General features: G+C 33.3%; 2 protein-coding genes across 2 annotated transcripts in view; both read left to right on the top strand.

Annotated features, from left to right (window-relative positions):
• The window catches only part of LOC137921353 (putative phosphatidate phosphatase), a 134102-nt gene extending 128613 nt beyond the window's left edge, over positions 1 to 5489 (top strand). The window contains exons 4-6 of the mRNA XM_068764062.1: positions 1684 to 1845; positions 4389 to 4565; positions 4663 to 5489. Coding sequence (XP_068620163.1) covers positions 1684 to 1845; positions 4389 to 4565; positions 4663 to 4773 — 450 coding nt within the window. The 3' untranslated portion in view covers positions 4774 to 5489. The remainder of the gene's footprint in view (positions 1 to 1683; positions 1846 to 4388; positions 4566 to 4662) is intronic.
• A 4490-nt stretch (positions 5490 to 9979) lies between these two features.
• LOC137921533 (putative phosphatidate phosphatase) lies at positions 9980 to 17271 on the top strand. Its single transcript, XM_068764321.1, has 6 exons — positions 9980 to 10425; positions 12507 to 12658; positions 14390 to 14587; positions 15145 to 15306; positions 16373 to 16549; positions 17074 to 17271. Exons 1-6 carry the CDS (start codon positions 10368 to 10370, stop codon positions 17167 to 17169), a joined length of 843 nt encoding a protein of 280 aa, XP_068620422.1. The 5' UTR covers positions 9980 to 10367; the 3' UTR covers positions 17170 to 17271.
• The last annotated feature ends 1361 nt before the right edge of the window (positions 17272 to 18632 follow it).

Below are 18632 nucleotides of genomic sequence, written 5' to 3' on the forward strand. Positions count from 1 at the left end.
AAGACATGAAGGAAGAAAAGGGCAGTTCAAGGTGTACATAATAAAAAAAATATTAAGGTATATTTACACATTTCAGAGTATAGTAGTGCACTTGCGGATTTCGATATACATACACACACACAGCTATAGATAAGGTATATATAGGTATATGTAGATAAGGATTACATAGCAATTTTTTTCATATTGTCGACATTTTGGTGGTTTAGAACACCTGGCCACCGAAGTGAGTCCTGTGTCCTCTGAATAGCCAATAATGAAATACTTAATACTATTTACGTTTTATCGACTTGCATAATTAACCTGTCATGGTGAGAAACGTTGCGTGTCCGCAGAGCGGATATTGGATTGACGTAGTTTCCTCTTAATGCGAGATTGAATTTTGATATCGTATAGTTTTACTATTAGTGGAATATTGTGCTGTAATAACTTTACAATTTCAAACATACATATACATATAAATGCAGAGATAGCGTACAAGTTGAGAGATAAAACAAAGCAGTAAGGGTCGAGTAGGTCAGAAATTAATAAAATGTGAATAAATAGGTATTATGTTGCAAGTAGAAAATTGAAAAATTTGTACAAGACTGTAATTAGATAAACCAATAGAAGGTAACCAAAGACAAGAGTTAAATTGTGCTATGATATCAAAGGAAACTTACTGTGATATTTTGGGAGCGAAGGAGAAGCAAGAAAGGTGATGTATAGAAGAATACAAGTAAGCCAGAAGAATTTGAGATATTGTATATAAAAATAAAGAATGTAGAGATTGTTACGAAAAAAAGAAAAATAACTGAATCAACTATTGAATTGTAAAAATCGCTGTCAGTAACGGATTCCATATAAAAAACAGTAATAAATGACGTAACTTTAGAATATTGTCAAAATACCCTTTCGTTTTTTTTTAATTCGTTTTTGTTCTTAGATCATTTGGAACCATTGTAGCTTACAGTTGAGGGCTGCTATTACAGAGGAGTTTAATTTGATTCTAATTTTTATCAAATTGTACTATTACAGTACTCTTCCAGTGATATACAAAAGTGTACATAAGTTATACTAAATGAATACTACATTATTGGTATATATTTGAAAATAATATATATTACTAACCAAGGTGAAGAACCTCTCTAACAATTAACATAGGCACTATCAATTGAAATACCTTTGTTAATCATCCAAAAGATTTAATTAAACAAATACAACTTAATACAGTTGAAGGATAAATTTCTCTAATTATTGTATTAAGAACGATCATGAAAGTGAACATAAAAAATCATGCCCAATATGCAAAGACAATTCAGATATACATCAAAGTATGTTTGGTTCTACCTGGTAAATAATAATAATCTGATGTTAACGTATGGAATTAAATGTTGTTGATGCTCACTCAGGAAGCTAATTATTGTCGTGGACTGATTGAAAAACAATATTTGAAAAGAGCAACTGTTGAATTTCCTGCCGGCTCTTCTCAGCAGAATTGCCTTTTGAGCCGTTACTCGTAACAGCCTATTTAAATAAAGAATATTATGATTTGATTCTAAATGTTTAGAATTGAAAGATGAAGTGAATAAAAAAAATAATTAACATTTTTATGTGTCGGTCTGTGGAACTTGTTAGTTGAATACTTTACAAAGGAGGCGTACGATAAAATAGTATTAAACGTTGAAATTACTTTATTATTTCCAGGTATGCAAGCCGGATATCGACTGCACTCTACCGGAGAATAAATGGCGGTACATTGAAACGTTCACGTGCCTGGAGAGAGATTCTAAACTGTTGAAGGAGATGCGGCTTTCCTTCCCAAGCGGACACTCTTCCTTCTCAGCTTACACCATGATTTACTTCGCTGTAAGTACATCATAAATTACCATTTTATTTTATTTTTAGCGAGACTTTTACAATTTGAAATCAGATTAACAATTGTAAATAGTCGTCTCCGCGTATACGTAACAATGTGCACAAAAAAGAAATGTAATAACTAATAATTAATTGGGATGGAAGATATCGTTATTAAAAAAAAACCACAAGTTGCATTTTTTTTACAGTAACAGTATATCAGCCGATTAGTCTCGTTGAAAAGGAGGCGAGATCGTATATCACAAAGAACGCCAAACCGGATCATATTAGATAGAAGCATTGCCAACGTTTCTTCTGCTAATTTTCTCAGACCTAACGCTTTCCGTAATGGTAGAGTAGTGTTATTAGCCAAAAAATAGCAACTGACTAAGTCATGTTTCAATAGGCTTTTAAACCTCAGGGTGTGCGGCTTCTAAATCCGATGAAATAGTAATGATGCAGCCCGAGCTGAAACTCCCAAGGAAGCCCTCGAGTTTTGCTACCTTATAAAAGGTCTTATGCGCTAGGCCTTGTCGTTACCAAAGGATAAAGCTTTCTTTACGCTTTAACGCCTCTGGTTTTATTTAAATAACACCAATTGCCGTGCCAGGCTCGATGTTCAAGAATAATCGTTTGTTTTTCATTTCGATTTCCATCTCATATCCAGAGCTTTGTAGAAATTTCTTTACAAAACTAGGAATACAAAAAATCCAACTTTCATTTTCGGGGATCGAATTGCGGAGTTTCAGAGCACTGGTGGAGTTTTTCACTAACGTGCCATCCTCGCAGTTAGGCAACTCAGTGAAATTTTGAATCTTTTTGAAACTTTTATAGCGTTGCCATGTTTCTCAATATTACTAGCCCTGTTTCTGACGAGCAAGAAATTAGCTCTTTTACACTGCTGTAAGCAGTTATCTAGGCCGTTATCGCCCTTTAAAATCCAGATATTTTAGCCATACATATGCAGATTAAACTTGCGTATGTAGATTGCCATGCTTAAGCAGATTGGCCATTCATAACGCGCTGTCGGTCTTCGTTGACAGGATTGTCGTCGGGGCTGTAATAAAGTTATGAAATATCGTCACCGTTTTTATATTTTTAAATTTCAACGAGATGAACCGGTATCTGAATTACTTTTTATTATATACAAGCTGCCCTGATAGACTTTGTTATAGGTAAACAACTTGAAGATATGTCAACTGTAATTTTAACATGCTATGTTATACGCTATTCAACTCAAATATTTGACAGCTATAGATACGTTTTAATTTACTTATTATTTATAGTTTATAGAGGAAGCGTCATTTTAGCTGATTTCTTTGTAATTTTTTAATTTTTTCTTAGTAAAAATAACGGAGAACATGTTTTAACTAAAATAAAAATAGTTACCTTAATTGGTTGTGTTTATCCAGTTTTGTGTTATACATTAAATTTTCCTATTCACTTTTTAAGAATATAGGGTTAGATTTAGGTTGATAGTTCGCTGATGCAATTCTGGCGCCCAAATGGCATTTGGAGATTCTTTACTTCTTATATGTGTACCAAAACTTGAAAATTCCACGAGAACCCAGTCACAGGTGGCCACATTCCGCTATATTGGGCAGATCGTTTCGATGCACGCTCCATGGTCATCTCCATCGTGGGCAGCCACTTAAGTTTGGGTCATTCATACAAAATGCGTCTAACCTTGCGACTCAAGGGCGCCCGAAGCGCTGTTATAAAAACGAACTACTAGCGCCATCTAGAACTCAATAGAAGAACTTAGTGTCTTAACCAATTTATTAACCACGTTACCGATTTCGAGTAAGCAAATACGCGGTTTATTTTTCAGCAGGCGAATTTCACGAAATTATGCATTCGTGCAATTTGGTTTGCAATACATTCTTTGTTTTTTGACATTAAGATATGTTGTCCATGATGATGAAACCACATTATTGTGCCGCCACCTACAAAACAATCATACCCTATGCGACTAACACATATGCTTGAATCTCCGGACGACGCAACAACCTTAAAATCGGCATCGCACAAAACATTTCACTGTCGTTCGGAAGCCAACCGGTCTTGCAGAAATCGAGATCATCAAAGGAGTCTTGAACTCTCTGTCATTCTAGATAGATGCGTTGCCAGATTTTTTTAACCATTTCTCCTAATGCTAACGCTTTCCTAAGTGGTATTAATGCTAGTTAATAATATTAACCTACTAGGTCGAGATTCGACCCTCTTAAGCGCCTTTAAGTCGCAATGCTAAACGGATGGTATCGACAAATAACTCCAAAGCTAGGACCCCTCAAAGAGGCCCCTGTGACTAGTCATTCCATAGAATAAGCCATCGAAAAGATCTCCTCCCATTTTAGTGAAACTACGGACATAGGCTCCCATCCTTTGTTACCTCAAAAGAACTTTTGCAATGAATCTTTAAATGCCTCTTAGGTAGCAGCCAGGCAAAATAAAATTATAGGTTAGTTACCCTTTTCTATATAATTATGTGATCATAAATTATTGTGTGTAACTGTGAGTATTTAAAAGTAATCTTAATAAATTCTATATGACAGATGTACATTCAGAAGCGTTTCTCATGGCGAGGTTCGAAGCTGCTCCGTCACGCTATCCAGTTTGTGCTGGTGATGCTCGCGTGGTACACCGTCATGACCAGAGTCTCCGACTACAAACACCACTGGAGCGACGTGCTGGCCGGCTTCAGCATTGGCTTACTTTACGCCATAGTCATTGTAAGTTTCAATTATTTACTAAGATGTCTGAAGAAAAGCCAAGCCAAAAAAAATCAAGCCTTATGGCCTTGGTATTGAAATTTAAATTCCTTCGCAGTACTCGTTCGTGTCGGACCTGCGCAAGAGCACGCGACGCCAGATGAGCGTGCACAACAACGAGCTGCACGCCAGCAACGGCACCGCACGCTCGCCCGGCTGGCCCGTCTGACCGTCCGACGACGAGGAGCCCTGACCGCTGCCCAACGTCTCGTGGATATCCCACGAGTACGTCGAGATGGACAGATAGGCGGGCCGCCTGTGTTTGTGTGTGTTAACATCATTTCCTCTTTATACTACTGTTCTATATGTGTGTGTTGCGATTTTCAAAACCATACATATCTAATTATCGCTGTGCGAATGTGTGGAGATATGGATGGATTATAATTTGCCGATATTTACAATTGAAATCCTAATTTACATTTTATTCATGTAAGACAAGTATTTGTGTGTATGTTACGTCATCAATTTGTGTGTGTGTGTATGAAATGATTTCTTACATAGTCTTCGTACCTCAGACTTGTTCTTATACCTACTTATAGAAGTATCTGTAAATTAAATTCGTTTATAAACCTCGAGTCACATATATTATGTACATTTTTATAGCATTACAAGCGTTAAATCACGATATAAATATCGTTTCTCTAATGTAGTATCGCTAGCCGTGTAGCGTAACCTTTGACACAATGTATGGGAGTTTTATCGAATATTGATATATAAATATTAGGTTGAATCCGTGGAGGTTACATATTCGAAATCGTAGTCTCTTAGTGTCTGAAATGAAGTGTTTGCTTGTATGTGAGCTGTTTAATGCATTTATCAATATTTCACGCTGCTATTTTGGTAGTTTAAGTACAAACACATGAAATCTACGTCATATATATATATATATATATATATATATATATATATATTACTCGGCAATGGAAATTTCTTTTGTGTATACATATATAGATAAACATTGGATAATGTTGAATCTATGCAAAGGCAATGTATATATATAAAGAAATGTAAATAATATCTAATACTTATTTTTATTTTTAATTCTCTTAAATATATGTCCGTTCGGTCGGTTATATATATGGACTACGTGGCAGCTCATTTTATTCTGTTATAAATTGTACGACGATATTGTCAGACTTATTGAAAGATTTATTTTTTAATTTTAATGCACTATAAATGTATTAGTGGTCAATATTTATATGTAAATAAGAAACAAAAGTGAACCATAAAGCCTTTATTGACATAAAGCTTGTTTTAGCTTAACAAATTGTCATACGAGTTATAGATAGAATAAAGGTTTTGGTGCAGTGTAAGTTATTATATATCTACTATATACAAGGCGTGCAATGTAATGTCAACTAAACTCTTTTATTCTTATGAAATAAGTTTATCAAATAATATTTAAAATCTAAAGCGTGTGCCACACAGATGTCATAGCTAAAGCGAAAAGACGGTCATATCTTGAACTGTTAAATAAACAAATTTATAGATATGTCGCATCGCTACACCTACGATGTCTATATAACAACTGCTTTATCATCTTATAGCCTTTTAATTTTAAAAATACTAAGCAAACGCCAATAGGCTCTTCAAAGAGGCTATATATGTAAATAATTATTTAAATGCAGAGTTTTAAACTATAGTTGAAGTAGAAATATCTAAAACAAGATATTTAATTGAATATACAATGTGCATGGTAGATTCAACTCTATATTTTTAAATATAAGAAATATTTAGCCATTTCTGAAGGCACCACTACATAATAATGCACATTTAGTATATTGTAATATCACAATGCACTGATTTGTTATGTAAAGTTATTTATGACTTATATGATAGATGTCTATTTTTAATTTATATGTTTATGTGCAACAGGTTTTTAGTGGTATAATTTTTAATATTTATCTTGTAAAATTAGTGACATGTTTATGGGGGATGACATAAAAAACCCGCTTATCTGATACTTTTTTTAATTCAATAAACAGAGTCAGTACAAAAGCAGGCATAACATCCTATAGTCGTCGTCTCCCGTTTGTCAACAAATGTCAACGTCAAAAAAACATTATTGTTTGACGTTTGACATTGTAATCTGTCATTTCAATTTTAAGAAAAGAGTACAAGCCTTTTTATCCATATATACATCGATAATTGATTGAAAGAAAGTACATTAACAGTACATTCGCATATTCATACATTTGTTTATTTATTAGGGGGATCGGAAAGTAATGTCGTTTCTTTCGACATTTTTACGGAAAACTCCATTTATTTTTACCGCTCCGGCATTTAAAATTTATGTACTAGATGGCAAAAAGTTATTGATAATGAAGATGAATATATTGTTGATTATAAATAAAAACTTTTTAAAAATGTAGTCGTTTGAATTAAACTTAAGTAACGTTACTTTCCGGTCCCTGTAATATATTATTACACCATTTTTGATTATTGTTATAATTAGAGCAATTCATATGAGTTTTCATTACACTTTTTTAAATATTTATCATAGATAAAGCACATATCACTACTAAATGTAATGACGAACACATGTTATTTATATCTTAATTTTTACAAGATGTTATCTTTCATGATATATCCTTTCATTAATAATCCCATTGTTTGTCAATTACCATAAACATAGTTTTAACTACTTAAAAATCATTTTCATCTTTCTCACTTCATATAAAAGACTATGCATGATGTATGTATGGAGTCTGTCTATGGTATATTTATGAAATTATATTTATATTATCTTACAGCTAACTTTACTTAAAAGGGATACGCCCTCGCATTAGTGGACTACTTATTTATTGAAACAATTAGATAACAGTTATAAAATAGTACAATTTTTTAATCTCCATGTGGAAATAGAAATAGCAATAAAATTTTGTAACTTCCCTTCAACATTAGGCTACGCACACACTGCAGCGATTTCGAGTTCTTGATTTAAAATTTATTTATTATTGAAAACATTTTCATTACGCTCACATTTTGGTCATACTAAGGTTCTGGAGTAGAGACCACGGGCTAGAAAACGCAGCGTAACGCGTTCACTCTCATATTGGACAGACCTTGTCCAGGTCGTCGGAAGACATTGGAGACAGGCTGCTATAATCTATACACTATTACTATTACAAAAAGAATACCCAATTTTTGGCTATACTTTTGGAGAGTATAGCTAAATTAAAAAGAGATGTATATCCATAAATACTTTCATCATCATCATGCCAGCCGAAAGACGCCGTTTGCAAGACACAAGTCTCGGACGTAGATCGCCACGATGCCTGGGCTTGCGCTGCTCCCTTCCCCCTTGACAATGTCGTCAGGTCACCTATTGGGTACAAACCCGCGCCGCGTTTATCTGGTCGTGGTCGCCACTCGAGAACTTTTCGAACCGTCAGTCGCACATTGCTTAAACCTATATACTTATTTTGTATTATAAATAGATGCAGTGTGTCACCAGCTTTATGTCAATCAAAAAAAATTTATTCTAAAATTACGTCATTACTTGGAATTCTGAAGCATTAAGCAAAGTAAATAAAACTAATTTTCAACTGTTGTTTTAGAAACTTTAAAACCTTTGGTCTTGAAGACGCGGAGGTGGTGTATTTTTATTCTGTGATATAGAGTTGTTAATAAAAATATTTCGGTTAGTGTAAGCTTAAAACATTGTATTGGTGTAATCGGGACGTTTTATGGTAGACTCTAGGTGCTACGTTGAACATTGTACATATTTTATTAATACAAACTTTATTATTGTCACTCGGTGGATTCAACAACATTTGCTGTTTGGGAATGAGGATTTTCATTCGTTGATCATAGATATTTACCACAGTGTAGCGAAATGCACCTAAAATATATTTAAATGTATTTATTAAAATAAGAACTTTTAAAACACATCACAATATTTAATTAATAATACTTACAAATCTCTCGATTATAAGATACTATTTTTTCTTAAAAACAAAACCGATTATTAAATTTTGCTTTTTGAATTTAAAACGTAATTTCTGTACCACGATGTATAACTTCTAAACAACTTACTATTTATAGAGTTTACTTTCATTCCTTAACTGTGTGAATAAATCGGTCTCTTTCACACCCATTTTTAAGTATCACTTGTATTTTACGGTGGACTTTGAGGATAATTGAATGATTTTAATTTTGATTTTATAACCTTTTTTTTCCTCAAAAATTGTACTGTAGATTTTAAAATATGGTAGGGAGCACCGTTAGTTATTAAGGAAAATGTATTAGTGTAATCTTTTCACATGTAGTTCAGACCGAGAATTCAAGACGTCAAACTAAAGTCTTCCGCTTAAGTAATGGGACTTCATGTGATAAGACACTTTCGCACGCACTGCCTAGAGTAGATTTATTTTGGCAGTTTATTTATTTATTCATATTTTATATTTTAATTAGAGAATTATAAAAGCATAATAAACATTTGTTCAGGGTTATTTGTTGTTTTATTTATTTGTCCCCAAGTCAAAATTTCTTTTCTGATTTTCTGAGTTTATGTAACAAATGCTAAATTATATTATGAAGTAATCGTAATTGGCGCTAAAATAGTAAATATTGAGGTTCATGACTTATTCTTTTTTGATAGAGTAAACATTCTTAACTTGACACTAGTAAATGGTGAAAACTAGGACTAATAATACTATGTATAAATACATACTTAAATGTTTATCACATCAATGTCTAGAGTTTTCAAAGGTGGTTAGCAAATTCCATTCGAAATAATAAGCTTTTGTTTGATTATTTAATTATGATTACCGAAAAATTTATTGTCTTAATATGTATTGTTTTAATATGAAAAAATAATTATAACAGATTTGATTGCAAAAACTTCGAGATTTGTCTACGAGACACAACAAAACATTTACATTCGAAGTCTTTATAATGACAGATATTTAGAAGGATTCTGTTTCCCGAAATAACCTGATACCTCGAATCGGCATAGATAATTTAATTTAAGAATCCTCTTTATACAAAAGATTATCCGTTTATAAACGTTGTAACTAGTTAAGTGAGGACATTTAATATTATGTCAAATATAAAATTTTCTAATAAGTTAATAATAATAGTCTAAAACCTCAAAATAACCATAAAACAAAATATATTAAAAATTATGAAAATCAAAAATACTATTTTATTCATTTGTTGTGTAAAGCGTCCTCTCTGTTTGAGTAACACACTTATTTATTCAAATGTAAGAATGCTTTCCTAGACATTTTCAGTTTTGACGATAGATGGCGTTAATGTAAATTTAAACTGTAAAACTGGCAATCTTTATTCAGCAACAGGACACGTTTTGCAAATGTGTAATATTTACAATTACAATGAGTCATCCTACCGTTCATCGCCCTTCTCTCAAATTTTGTAATCGCAGCCTTAGTTTCATTCTCGCATTGCAATGTTTGGAGACTATCGAAGCTAATGTAGGTAATTGAGAGTTAAAAAATGGCATTGAATTCGGCGGCAAACTGCACGCTAGTTCATTATGACGAAACGCAAGGTGTGACTAACACCTAACCACAGATTATTCACTTTATCAGTGGGTGTTATCATTTATTTTTCGAAGTTATATGAGAGTGACACGTACAAAGTGTAATTATAATTTACTTTTTAATTCGTTGACTATGATTTTTATATATTTTTCGTAATTGAAAACGCATAATTAAGAAAATGTTTTGTATTTATATCGTAGCTGCAGTTCTGTGTTATAGATAGATTTAATTAGTGACTGTTTGTTTTTAAACAATAATGGCTGTAGACAAACTGATATGGAAGATCGCATTGGATTTCCTTGTACTCGCTTGCGGTAAGTTTTTGTTTTTTGTTGTTTGCTTCATTTTTCATTCAAGGTAACCTTAATGAACTTTATTTATTCTTTGATATCCATATATTACCAATGAACTAACTTCGTGTAATACTATTGTAAGTTTTCTTTGTACTGTTAAATTAATGTGAAGGTAGTACAAAATTAATAAATAATTTAAAATGAAATAAAAATGTACTGAGAATATGAAATATACGTATATTTAACCTTGTGTACGCTTAGTTTTCTAAATATTGCGTGTATTTATTTTAATATAAATGATCCGTAAAATTTAATTAAATATTACGATTATTGCATAAATTATGCGTGATTATTTTATTTCTTTTATATCAATTTCCCCGGGATAGTGTGTTATAAATAATACACTTTTTGCTTTAATTATATAGAATAGTTATTGCTCACAATCAAGTGGATAGGCAGCAGCGTCCTATGCGTACTATAATACCAAGTTCGCAAACCCGCCTGGCAAGAGTGGTGATTGTGATATATCCCCTAAAGATATGTTTTGGGGGAGGCCCTATGCCTTGCAGTGGGCGTCTATGGGCTAAAACGATGACTTAGAGGTTAATAACATTTAAAAACAATAACAAACGATTTGATAAAGGCTGTATATTTGTAGCATAAGCTAAATAAATTGCTGAACATGAAATAGGCATGCTTAATCCACCGGTCGTGTTACACCTTGTATATGTATAGTTTCATCATAATTCGGAAAATGTATTTAATTGCATTCAACAAAGCATGCCTGTTATTTTTTTTCATTTTTTACCTTTTAAATAGTTGTTATTTATTCGATGTATATTCAACTTTGTTAATTTATCTATATGTTATTTAGGATAAAATTATTTCAAAGAATTTATAAGTTTCACATTAGTTTTCGTCAATATACTGAGGCAACTGTGACACAGTAAGCAATCTAGTCAATTTCTATCATTGAATTGAATCATAATTAAACATTATCATTAGATAAAGAGGTAATGTTCGTTGGCGTGATAAACAGGAAATTGTCCTTTACTTTGGCATTCTATTTGCAAAATTTAATCAGGATATGATTGCGGATCAGTTAGAATTAGTAATTAGGTATCTAAAGTGCCTATTATCTAGATTTAATGTGATAGTGGTAGCTTGGAATGTAATCATTGATAGAGTCGCATAAAATGTTATTACCTATTTCATATTTATAATAACAGCTCCTCTCTAACCCATTCCTAATTTGTTGATTACACTGATCCAAAAATTACCAAATATTTTAATGTGCAAATGCGGACAGTATACTTGCCCGAGTCCACGGACATATTTACGATAGGTCCTGTCTCCACCGTCTTCGACAGCTCTCCAAGGAAGTAATGGTATTGTAAGTCTCTCTCACATCCCGTACGTCATTTTTTTTGGCCCTCGCTATTGGGAGCCTCTCGTACCCCCTATCTAGTTTGGGACAGGGACTTTATTTACACATAATTTTTTCAGAGTTTTATCGTTATTCGACACTCACTTTCATACTTCTCAATTTCTTTTATTCTTTCCTTTTATGCTTCACAATATCTTGCAATTTACAAGTTTTCCAGCGATGATCCCAACACATTTAGAAGCAATGGCTGACTTTGAAGTTTGAACCATGGTGACTTTGTTAAGTCACTGGTATTATAGGTATATAAAATAACGATTTACCACCCTCTACTCGTAATTTTAATATGCTGGGAAGAACCGGCCAGAAACTAAACAGTTGCTGTTTTTAAAATGAAATTTAACAATGTTTCATATATAACATTATCTGAACTCTCTGACTATCTCCTCTGCTGACAACCATACTAAGATTTAATAATAATATACCATTAAGAAAAAAGTCTAAGATATCTTGTGGAACTTTATTACACATGTATATGCGTGCAGACTTACGAGGGTTTTATTAAATTTTGAAAACAAAATTTAGGCGATACTAGTTTATTTTTGTTTCTTGTGTTTATCATGTGTGTGTTTTTAAACATAACGTATATAAACAATATGAAACTAATCGCGCCATCTATGTGTATATGGAGAAAACTTTTCATTGTCTCATATTTCAGTGGCATTTCCGCTCCTGGGTTTACTCCTGTGGGCTGAACCTTACCAACGGGGGTACTTCGAGAGCGACGAGTCATTACGGCTGCCGTATAAGAAGCAGCAGATATCGGAAGGCCTGCTGGCGGGTCTAGGCTTCGCTTTCATCATAGTTACGGTAATGTTCTAGAATATTCGAGGTCATGTACCTTAACCCAAACCATAACTATATCATAATGTTATGCTATATTTTACCACTAGACCACTGTTTTTAAAACAGACTCTTGCAATAGTTTTTATTATCTAGGATTAAAATTCATTTTAATATGACGTTTATCATATTAAAATGAATTTACATATGAATTTATAAACCATGTAAGTTAATTATCGATACTATAATAGTATTATACTATAATAGGATCGATGATAAACTTCAAAAAAGGGATTTTAGCTTATAAAAGTCCGGCATAACTCTTTTTTGCAACATAGTGTTCAATGAAGATGGCCGCTGGAGCCGAAAGGTTCTGGAATGAGGTCCGCGATGATGTCTCCCGACGTAACTGGCTCAACTGCACTAGTGTTGCTATATTATTGTGTCTCAAACTCTTTTTATTTTACACGTAATTTAAATGGTTGCTAAAAAGAGGTTAGTCTTTACCATCGTCACAGCCAGTACCAGGAAAATTAGTGTCAATGCAACGTCGTGAAAACTGTCGTGTAAATTAGTAAAAAATAGGAAGCAACGCGGACGCAATTAGCGGAACCGAACTCAAAGGGATTTACTTCAAGGTTACAATAAACTCGATTCACTGATCATCTTTGAACTTGTTAATTTTGCATTTGTACCATAACGTGCCTAGCTATGATGCTTTTCTATGGTACATATATTTAAAAATAACTTAAATTAAAATGTCACAATGTAAATTGATCTATGAGATATATCAGCTGTTATTGGTTGGTCAAATATCTATTTTATTATTATCAAAAACAATAATTTCAGAATTAATAAACAAGATTACGATAATATATTAATAAAATGCACTTTCAAAATTCAGATAACTACGTATTGAAGTTATTTATTGTTTACTATCTGTCATGTAGACTTTGTATTGCCAGAAGATACGGGTCTGTCGCATTCCAATACAAAAAGTAGATTTATGATTGGAAGTAAAGGCAAAAGCTTCAAAGCTTTTTGTTGACAAATAAGCTATATATTCACCTATTTCAAACTTTTACAACTATAACCTGTCTTCAGCTCTAAGGCAACAGTGGCCATTTGTAAAAAAAACATTTGCTTAAACTGAGACCTTTTCCACTAAATAATTGCCTTTTAACTTGTTCAATCGACACGCGTTTTTATTATATATGTGAAAGCTATTCACGTCATAAATATTCATTTTCTATGTTTTCTAGTCCACTCTTGAAAAATAACGATTAGACATTCTCATTGAGATATCATTGAGTGACAATGTAATGTAAACATTTTTACTCGTTTTGGTTCGTAGTTGCGTCATCTAAGCCACACAAACAAGAACTTAAAATAGAATATTTTTTTATTTTGTTCAATGCTACTAAACCATTTATAAATACTGAAATTTCATTATTAGATAAAATACATCATAATTGTATTTATTTATTAAAACAATGAACCTTAATTTATTAAATATCATTACAAGCAAGACAAGCAAGATAGATTTTGAATAAGATCGGTTTGGAAGCTGTCTGCAACCAGCCACCGAGTAAATATGAAATAACAAAACATTCTAGTAAATAGAAAGTAAAATTTTACATTACTATATCATACAAACAATTAGAGATAATGTTAGCTATTTTTTGTATAACGTTTTAGAATAATTAACACAATTTTAAAATTTAATTAAAACAAAATAGATCGATTGTGTTACGCTAGGTGGCGCTGTCCGAGTTGGTACGCGATAAGCAAGGCAGGGGGATCGGGGAGAAGTTCTTGTCGGGCTCCCTGGTGCCCGGCTGGGTGTGGGAGAGCTACGTCACCGTCGGAGTGTACACATTCGGCGCCGCCTGTCAGCAGCTTACCGTCAACGCTGCTAAATATGTCATCGGAAGACTTCGACCTCATTTCTTCGATGTGAGTTTTTATATAATAAATACGATTACTACCATTACATTTAATCCATATATTAATTACGCGTTATAATATGTCTAATACTTTAAAAAAAGTTCTTTATTTCAGAGTGTACCATACATTATTGACAGTAAATGAGCTATAGATTAGACACCTTTAAGCTTTCACACCTATAATCAACCATCCTGTATATCTATGTAAAAATCTTAATCAAAACGAAATATTGGTAACTATAAATAAAATTTCCAAAACAAAAACAGACCATAGCGCTAACTAACCGTAATCGAAAAATAAAGGTCATTGGACTGTAAAAATCTGTATGATGTAATCATTCTGAAATAGGTAATATATATTTATCATTTGGAAAGTAATAGGCTAATTACAATAATCAATTTTGATAGTAAACAATAATTAATTTTAATATATTACTTCATATTTTTAAAACGCTTTTTTACTATATTATCAATCATTAGACAATTGATTTTTAGACTGGGTGTAAAGTATTATAACTATCTATAACCAATCACACTGTATAAACAAAAGCATTTTAACTTTTGCAGGTGTGCAGGCCGGTCCCCGATCCCTTGTCTCCGTTAAACGCGCTGGGCTACATCCAGGTGTACAGCTGCTCCGGTACCAACGCGGCCCACATCAAGGACATGAGACTGAGTTTCCCGAGCGCCCACTCCAGCTACGCTATGTACACCGCCATCTTCTTTATCGTGAGTTGAGTCTTCTGCATGGACAATAGCAGAAGTGATCAGCTTTAAACACCTAAATTGATATCCACAAAGTTGGTTTCACGATTTTATATCTTAATATTAAGTTTTAAAGCTCCCAACTCTAATATTGATTCAGCAAAAATTCTTTGAAGAAGATTAGTAATTTAATCTATTGGTCAATGCATCAGGCGTCACATCTGATGTAGGTTTTTATATCCGGGAACCCAGTCCGACAAAGCTGTGAAAGCCAGAAAAGCTAACAGCACCCAGAAATAAAACAGTATTGGAAATTCTGATGTTCTACATTATGTTTATTTTGTCCAACGATATTACATATTAAAAAAATTTTAAATTTACATATTTAAAAATTGTTGTCTGTTCTTTATTGGCGAACTGCTATAAATACCAAAAACGATACACACGATACGATATACATATTTGCAAATACGAACAGTTGAAGAAGAAATAGCCAGACAAGCAATCTCACACACGGACAGAATCCTGGACCACCCGAACATGTTTGCGCAAGTTCTAATGGACAATCTCTCAAATATGCTGTAATCATATAAGCATAAATGCACACGCAGCAAAAGTTACGATGAATATGCTTCGGGAAGCTTTTCCCCCAAAAACTGATCAGTCGTTTTGAGGATGTCTTCCGTCCACAGATGTCACCCGACTCACCGAGCTATCTAAAAGAGAGTGCTTACAATAACAATTCCTGACCTCTTGTGAATTTAAAAAATAATAAAATATTCGTCAAATCGGCTCAATTGAACCAAGTTTATTGCAGCGCGTGACGCAGAATCACAGAGCCTCGAAATTCGCATTTTTAATCTATAGTTCAATACTTTTATTAAAACGATGTGTCTTATATATCATATTTTTTTAACTTTGAAAACATTAATTTGCCTTAAAACACATATTACCCTCCATACATTTGAAGCCGGACAGTGGTCGTACTTCTATTTAGGACCTGGTTAAACGACATACACACCGCTCAACGTACCTAAGATGCGACAGATCGCAGTTTAGTCTTATTTCCAATGATGCTTGGATTTCGTAGATGTACCTGCAAGTCAAGTGCAAGTGGCGCGGGTCGAAGCTGCTCCGGCACGGCGCGCAGTTCGCTGCATTCCTGGCGGCCTGGTACGTTGGCCTGTCGCGCGTCGTCGACCACATGCACCATTGGGGCGACGTCGCCGTCGGCTTTCTCGTGGGGGCCATTTACGGTACCATTGTGGTTGGTATCGCTGGTTCTTCTTTTATTGATTAAATTACACTTTAATAACCTACCTAATTACTCTGGACCGGGACGCTCACAGTTACCCAACCAGACATAGAGAGCGCTATGCTCGGGATTTCTCTACCAGGAAAATTGAAATTTTGATAATTAATTACTAGAGAATGCTGTGGACATCACGAACTAAGTGATGTACACACATACAATCCTGGAGTTCAAATCAAGTAGTGCCTTGGTCTTTATCCTATGCCTATCTCAAAATTTTAAATACTTTGTCCACATCATGTTAACTATCATAGCTCTTCGGATCGTTATATATAGCATTAAGGTTCTACTGTGAGTGTTATCGATAGCATTAAGGTTCTACTGTGAGATCACAGATTGGCAAGCGCAGTGTTGAACTTACACCCACAACGTGGCCTGACCATCTTGTTGAGCTCGTCTGTTTGTAATTCTTTTTATTTTAAATGTTTATGTTGAAAGTAAAGTAGAGAAAACCCAACCAATTATGAATTGTTTCACAGTTCATCTACGTTTTGAAGCCGAAGAAGTACGGCATACCACGGTCCTGGGAAACTGGACCGCCGGAAATGCTGCCGCAGCCGGTGTTGGCGCGATGACCTACCTTCATTTCATTAATTAACATTAACCGTTAATGAAAGAAGAAAGAAAACGTAACAAAAAGGATATTAAAAAGAAAAATTATTTAAGAAAAAAAACGTCTATTTTAAAATAATTCAAGATGGCGGCCGTGAAGTGACATATCGTTATATTAAAAAAATCGATCAAACACGAATGTTGCCATGATAACTAAAAACATATTTAAATATAAGACAATACAACGCAAAAAAAAATTAAAAACCGAATTTATCATGCGTATCATATAATAGTCATATATTTATATTTGTTCTAATTTCCTACATTAGCTTTAAAAGTAGATAATTTGTAATAAAACATTCTATGTCAAGTAAAAAGTAAAGAATTTTTATTTAACCGACTACACAATCAAAGCTGCTCTATGGTAAGTAATAATAATTATTTACATTTTGGGGTTGAAAGGTTTGTTGTCATCGGAAAAAGCTGAATGCATGCCCCTTCCTGGCGATCTTATTGGAAATCTATGGATGAAGGATATGTCCAGCTTTGGACGTCCTGTGGCAGAAATGATGATAATGGTTACTAATACTTCTTATTTCTGTAACATTTCACAGAATTCACAAGAGAACTCTATGAGACATTGTCTTTCTCGTAAAGTGAATTACAGTAACATAAGTAACATTGTGCGATTTGCTATGTAAAACAATACTGACAGAAGTAATAAAGAGATTAGTTACAAATGTACAACTAATATCAACTATAGTATGTTAAAAACAATAAAAAGGAATTAAATACTATAGTTACTTCATGTTTTTAATCTTTCCACCAAGGGATTTGAAGCCATCGCCATCTAGTGACACATAGTTACATCTTAAATACTATAAGTTGCACTATCTTACACTTTGACCAGAAGTGCCAAATCAAATGCCGAATACTAAAATTGACTTTTCAGGCAAAGCAACTACAACTCAAAACTTACTTAACGCAAATAGTGGTACCATATAACATATAATTATAAAGTGAATAAAACAAAAACTATATAATCTGTGATTAAATGTAAAATAACCAAGTTATAAAATTTAAAATTAAATATAAGATAAAGTAAAAATATTGTGATAACCAAAAGCTGTGATAGTAAGGAACGAGGCAATGAACGAACGGTAAAAAGTAAGAAAAAAAAGATAGTAATTGGAGAATGTAACTAGAAGAAAGATAGATCATGTGAAGTATGACAGAAGAGCATGGAAACAAAAAAGAAAATAAAGTGAATCATTAAAAGATCAGATAAGGGGATGAGGGGCCCCCTATAGCGGAAGCCATTAAAAAAATAATTGTACCTCCTCAAAAACAGTGATCCCTAAAGTATTACTTCGGTCGGTTATTCCCCTAAATATGAGTGTTTATAACCGATGATTTCCCCCCTTGTGCGTGACGTCTTTGAAAAAGCAGATAATAAATTTTCCTGCACTTTGTTCAGTACTTTTCT

The sequence above is a fragment of the Battus philenor genome, unplaced genomic scaffold, assembly GCF_028537555.1.
Source record: "Battus philenor isolate CCGP_79_NKW_IND1 unplaced genomic scaffold, ilBatPhil1.0.hap1 SCAF_19, whole genome shotgun sequence".
In the NCBI taxonomy this organism is placed as follows: Eukaryota; Metazoa; Arthropoda; class Insecta; order Lepidoptera; family Papilionidae; genus Battus; species Battus philenor.

What these genes read in the sequence shown, in the direction of transcription:
- LOC137921533 (XM_068764321.1), top strand. Translation starts at nt 10,368, where the DNA reads ATGGCTGTAGACAAACTGATATGGAAGATCGCATTGGATTTCCTTGTA. An exon ending in ACACCGCCATCTTCTTTATC is followed by an intron (nt 15,307 to 16,372) that starts GTGAGTTGAGTC and finishes TGGATTTCGTAG; the next exon opens with ATGTACCTGCAAGTCAAGTG. An exon ending in CCATTTACGGTACCATTGTG is followed by an intron (nt 16,550 to 17,073) that starts GTTGGTATCGCT and finishes ATTGTTTCACAG; the next exon opens with TTCATCTACGTTTTGAAGCC.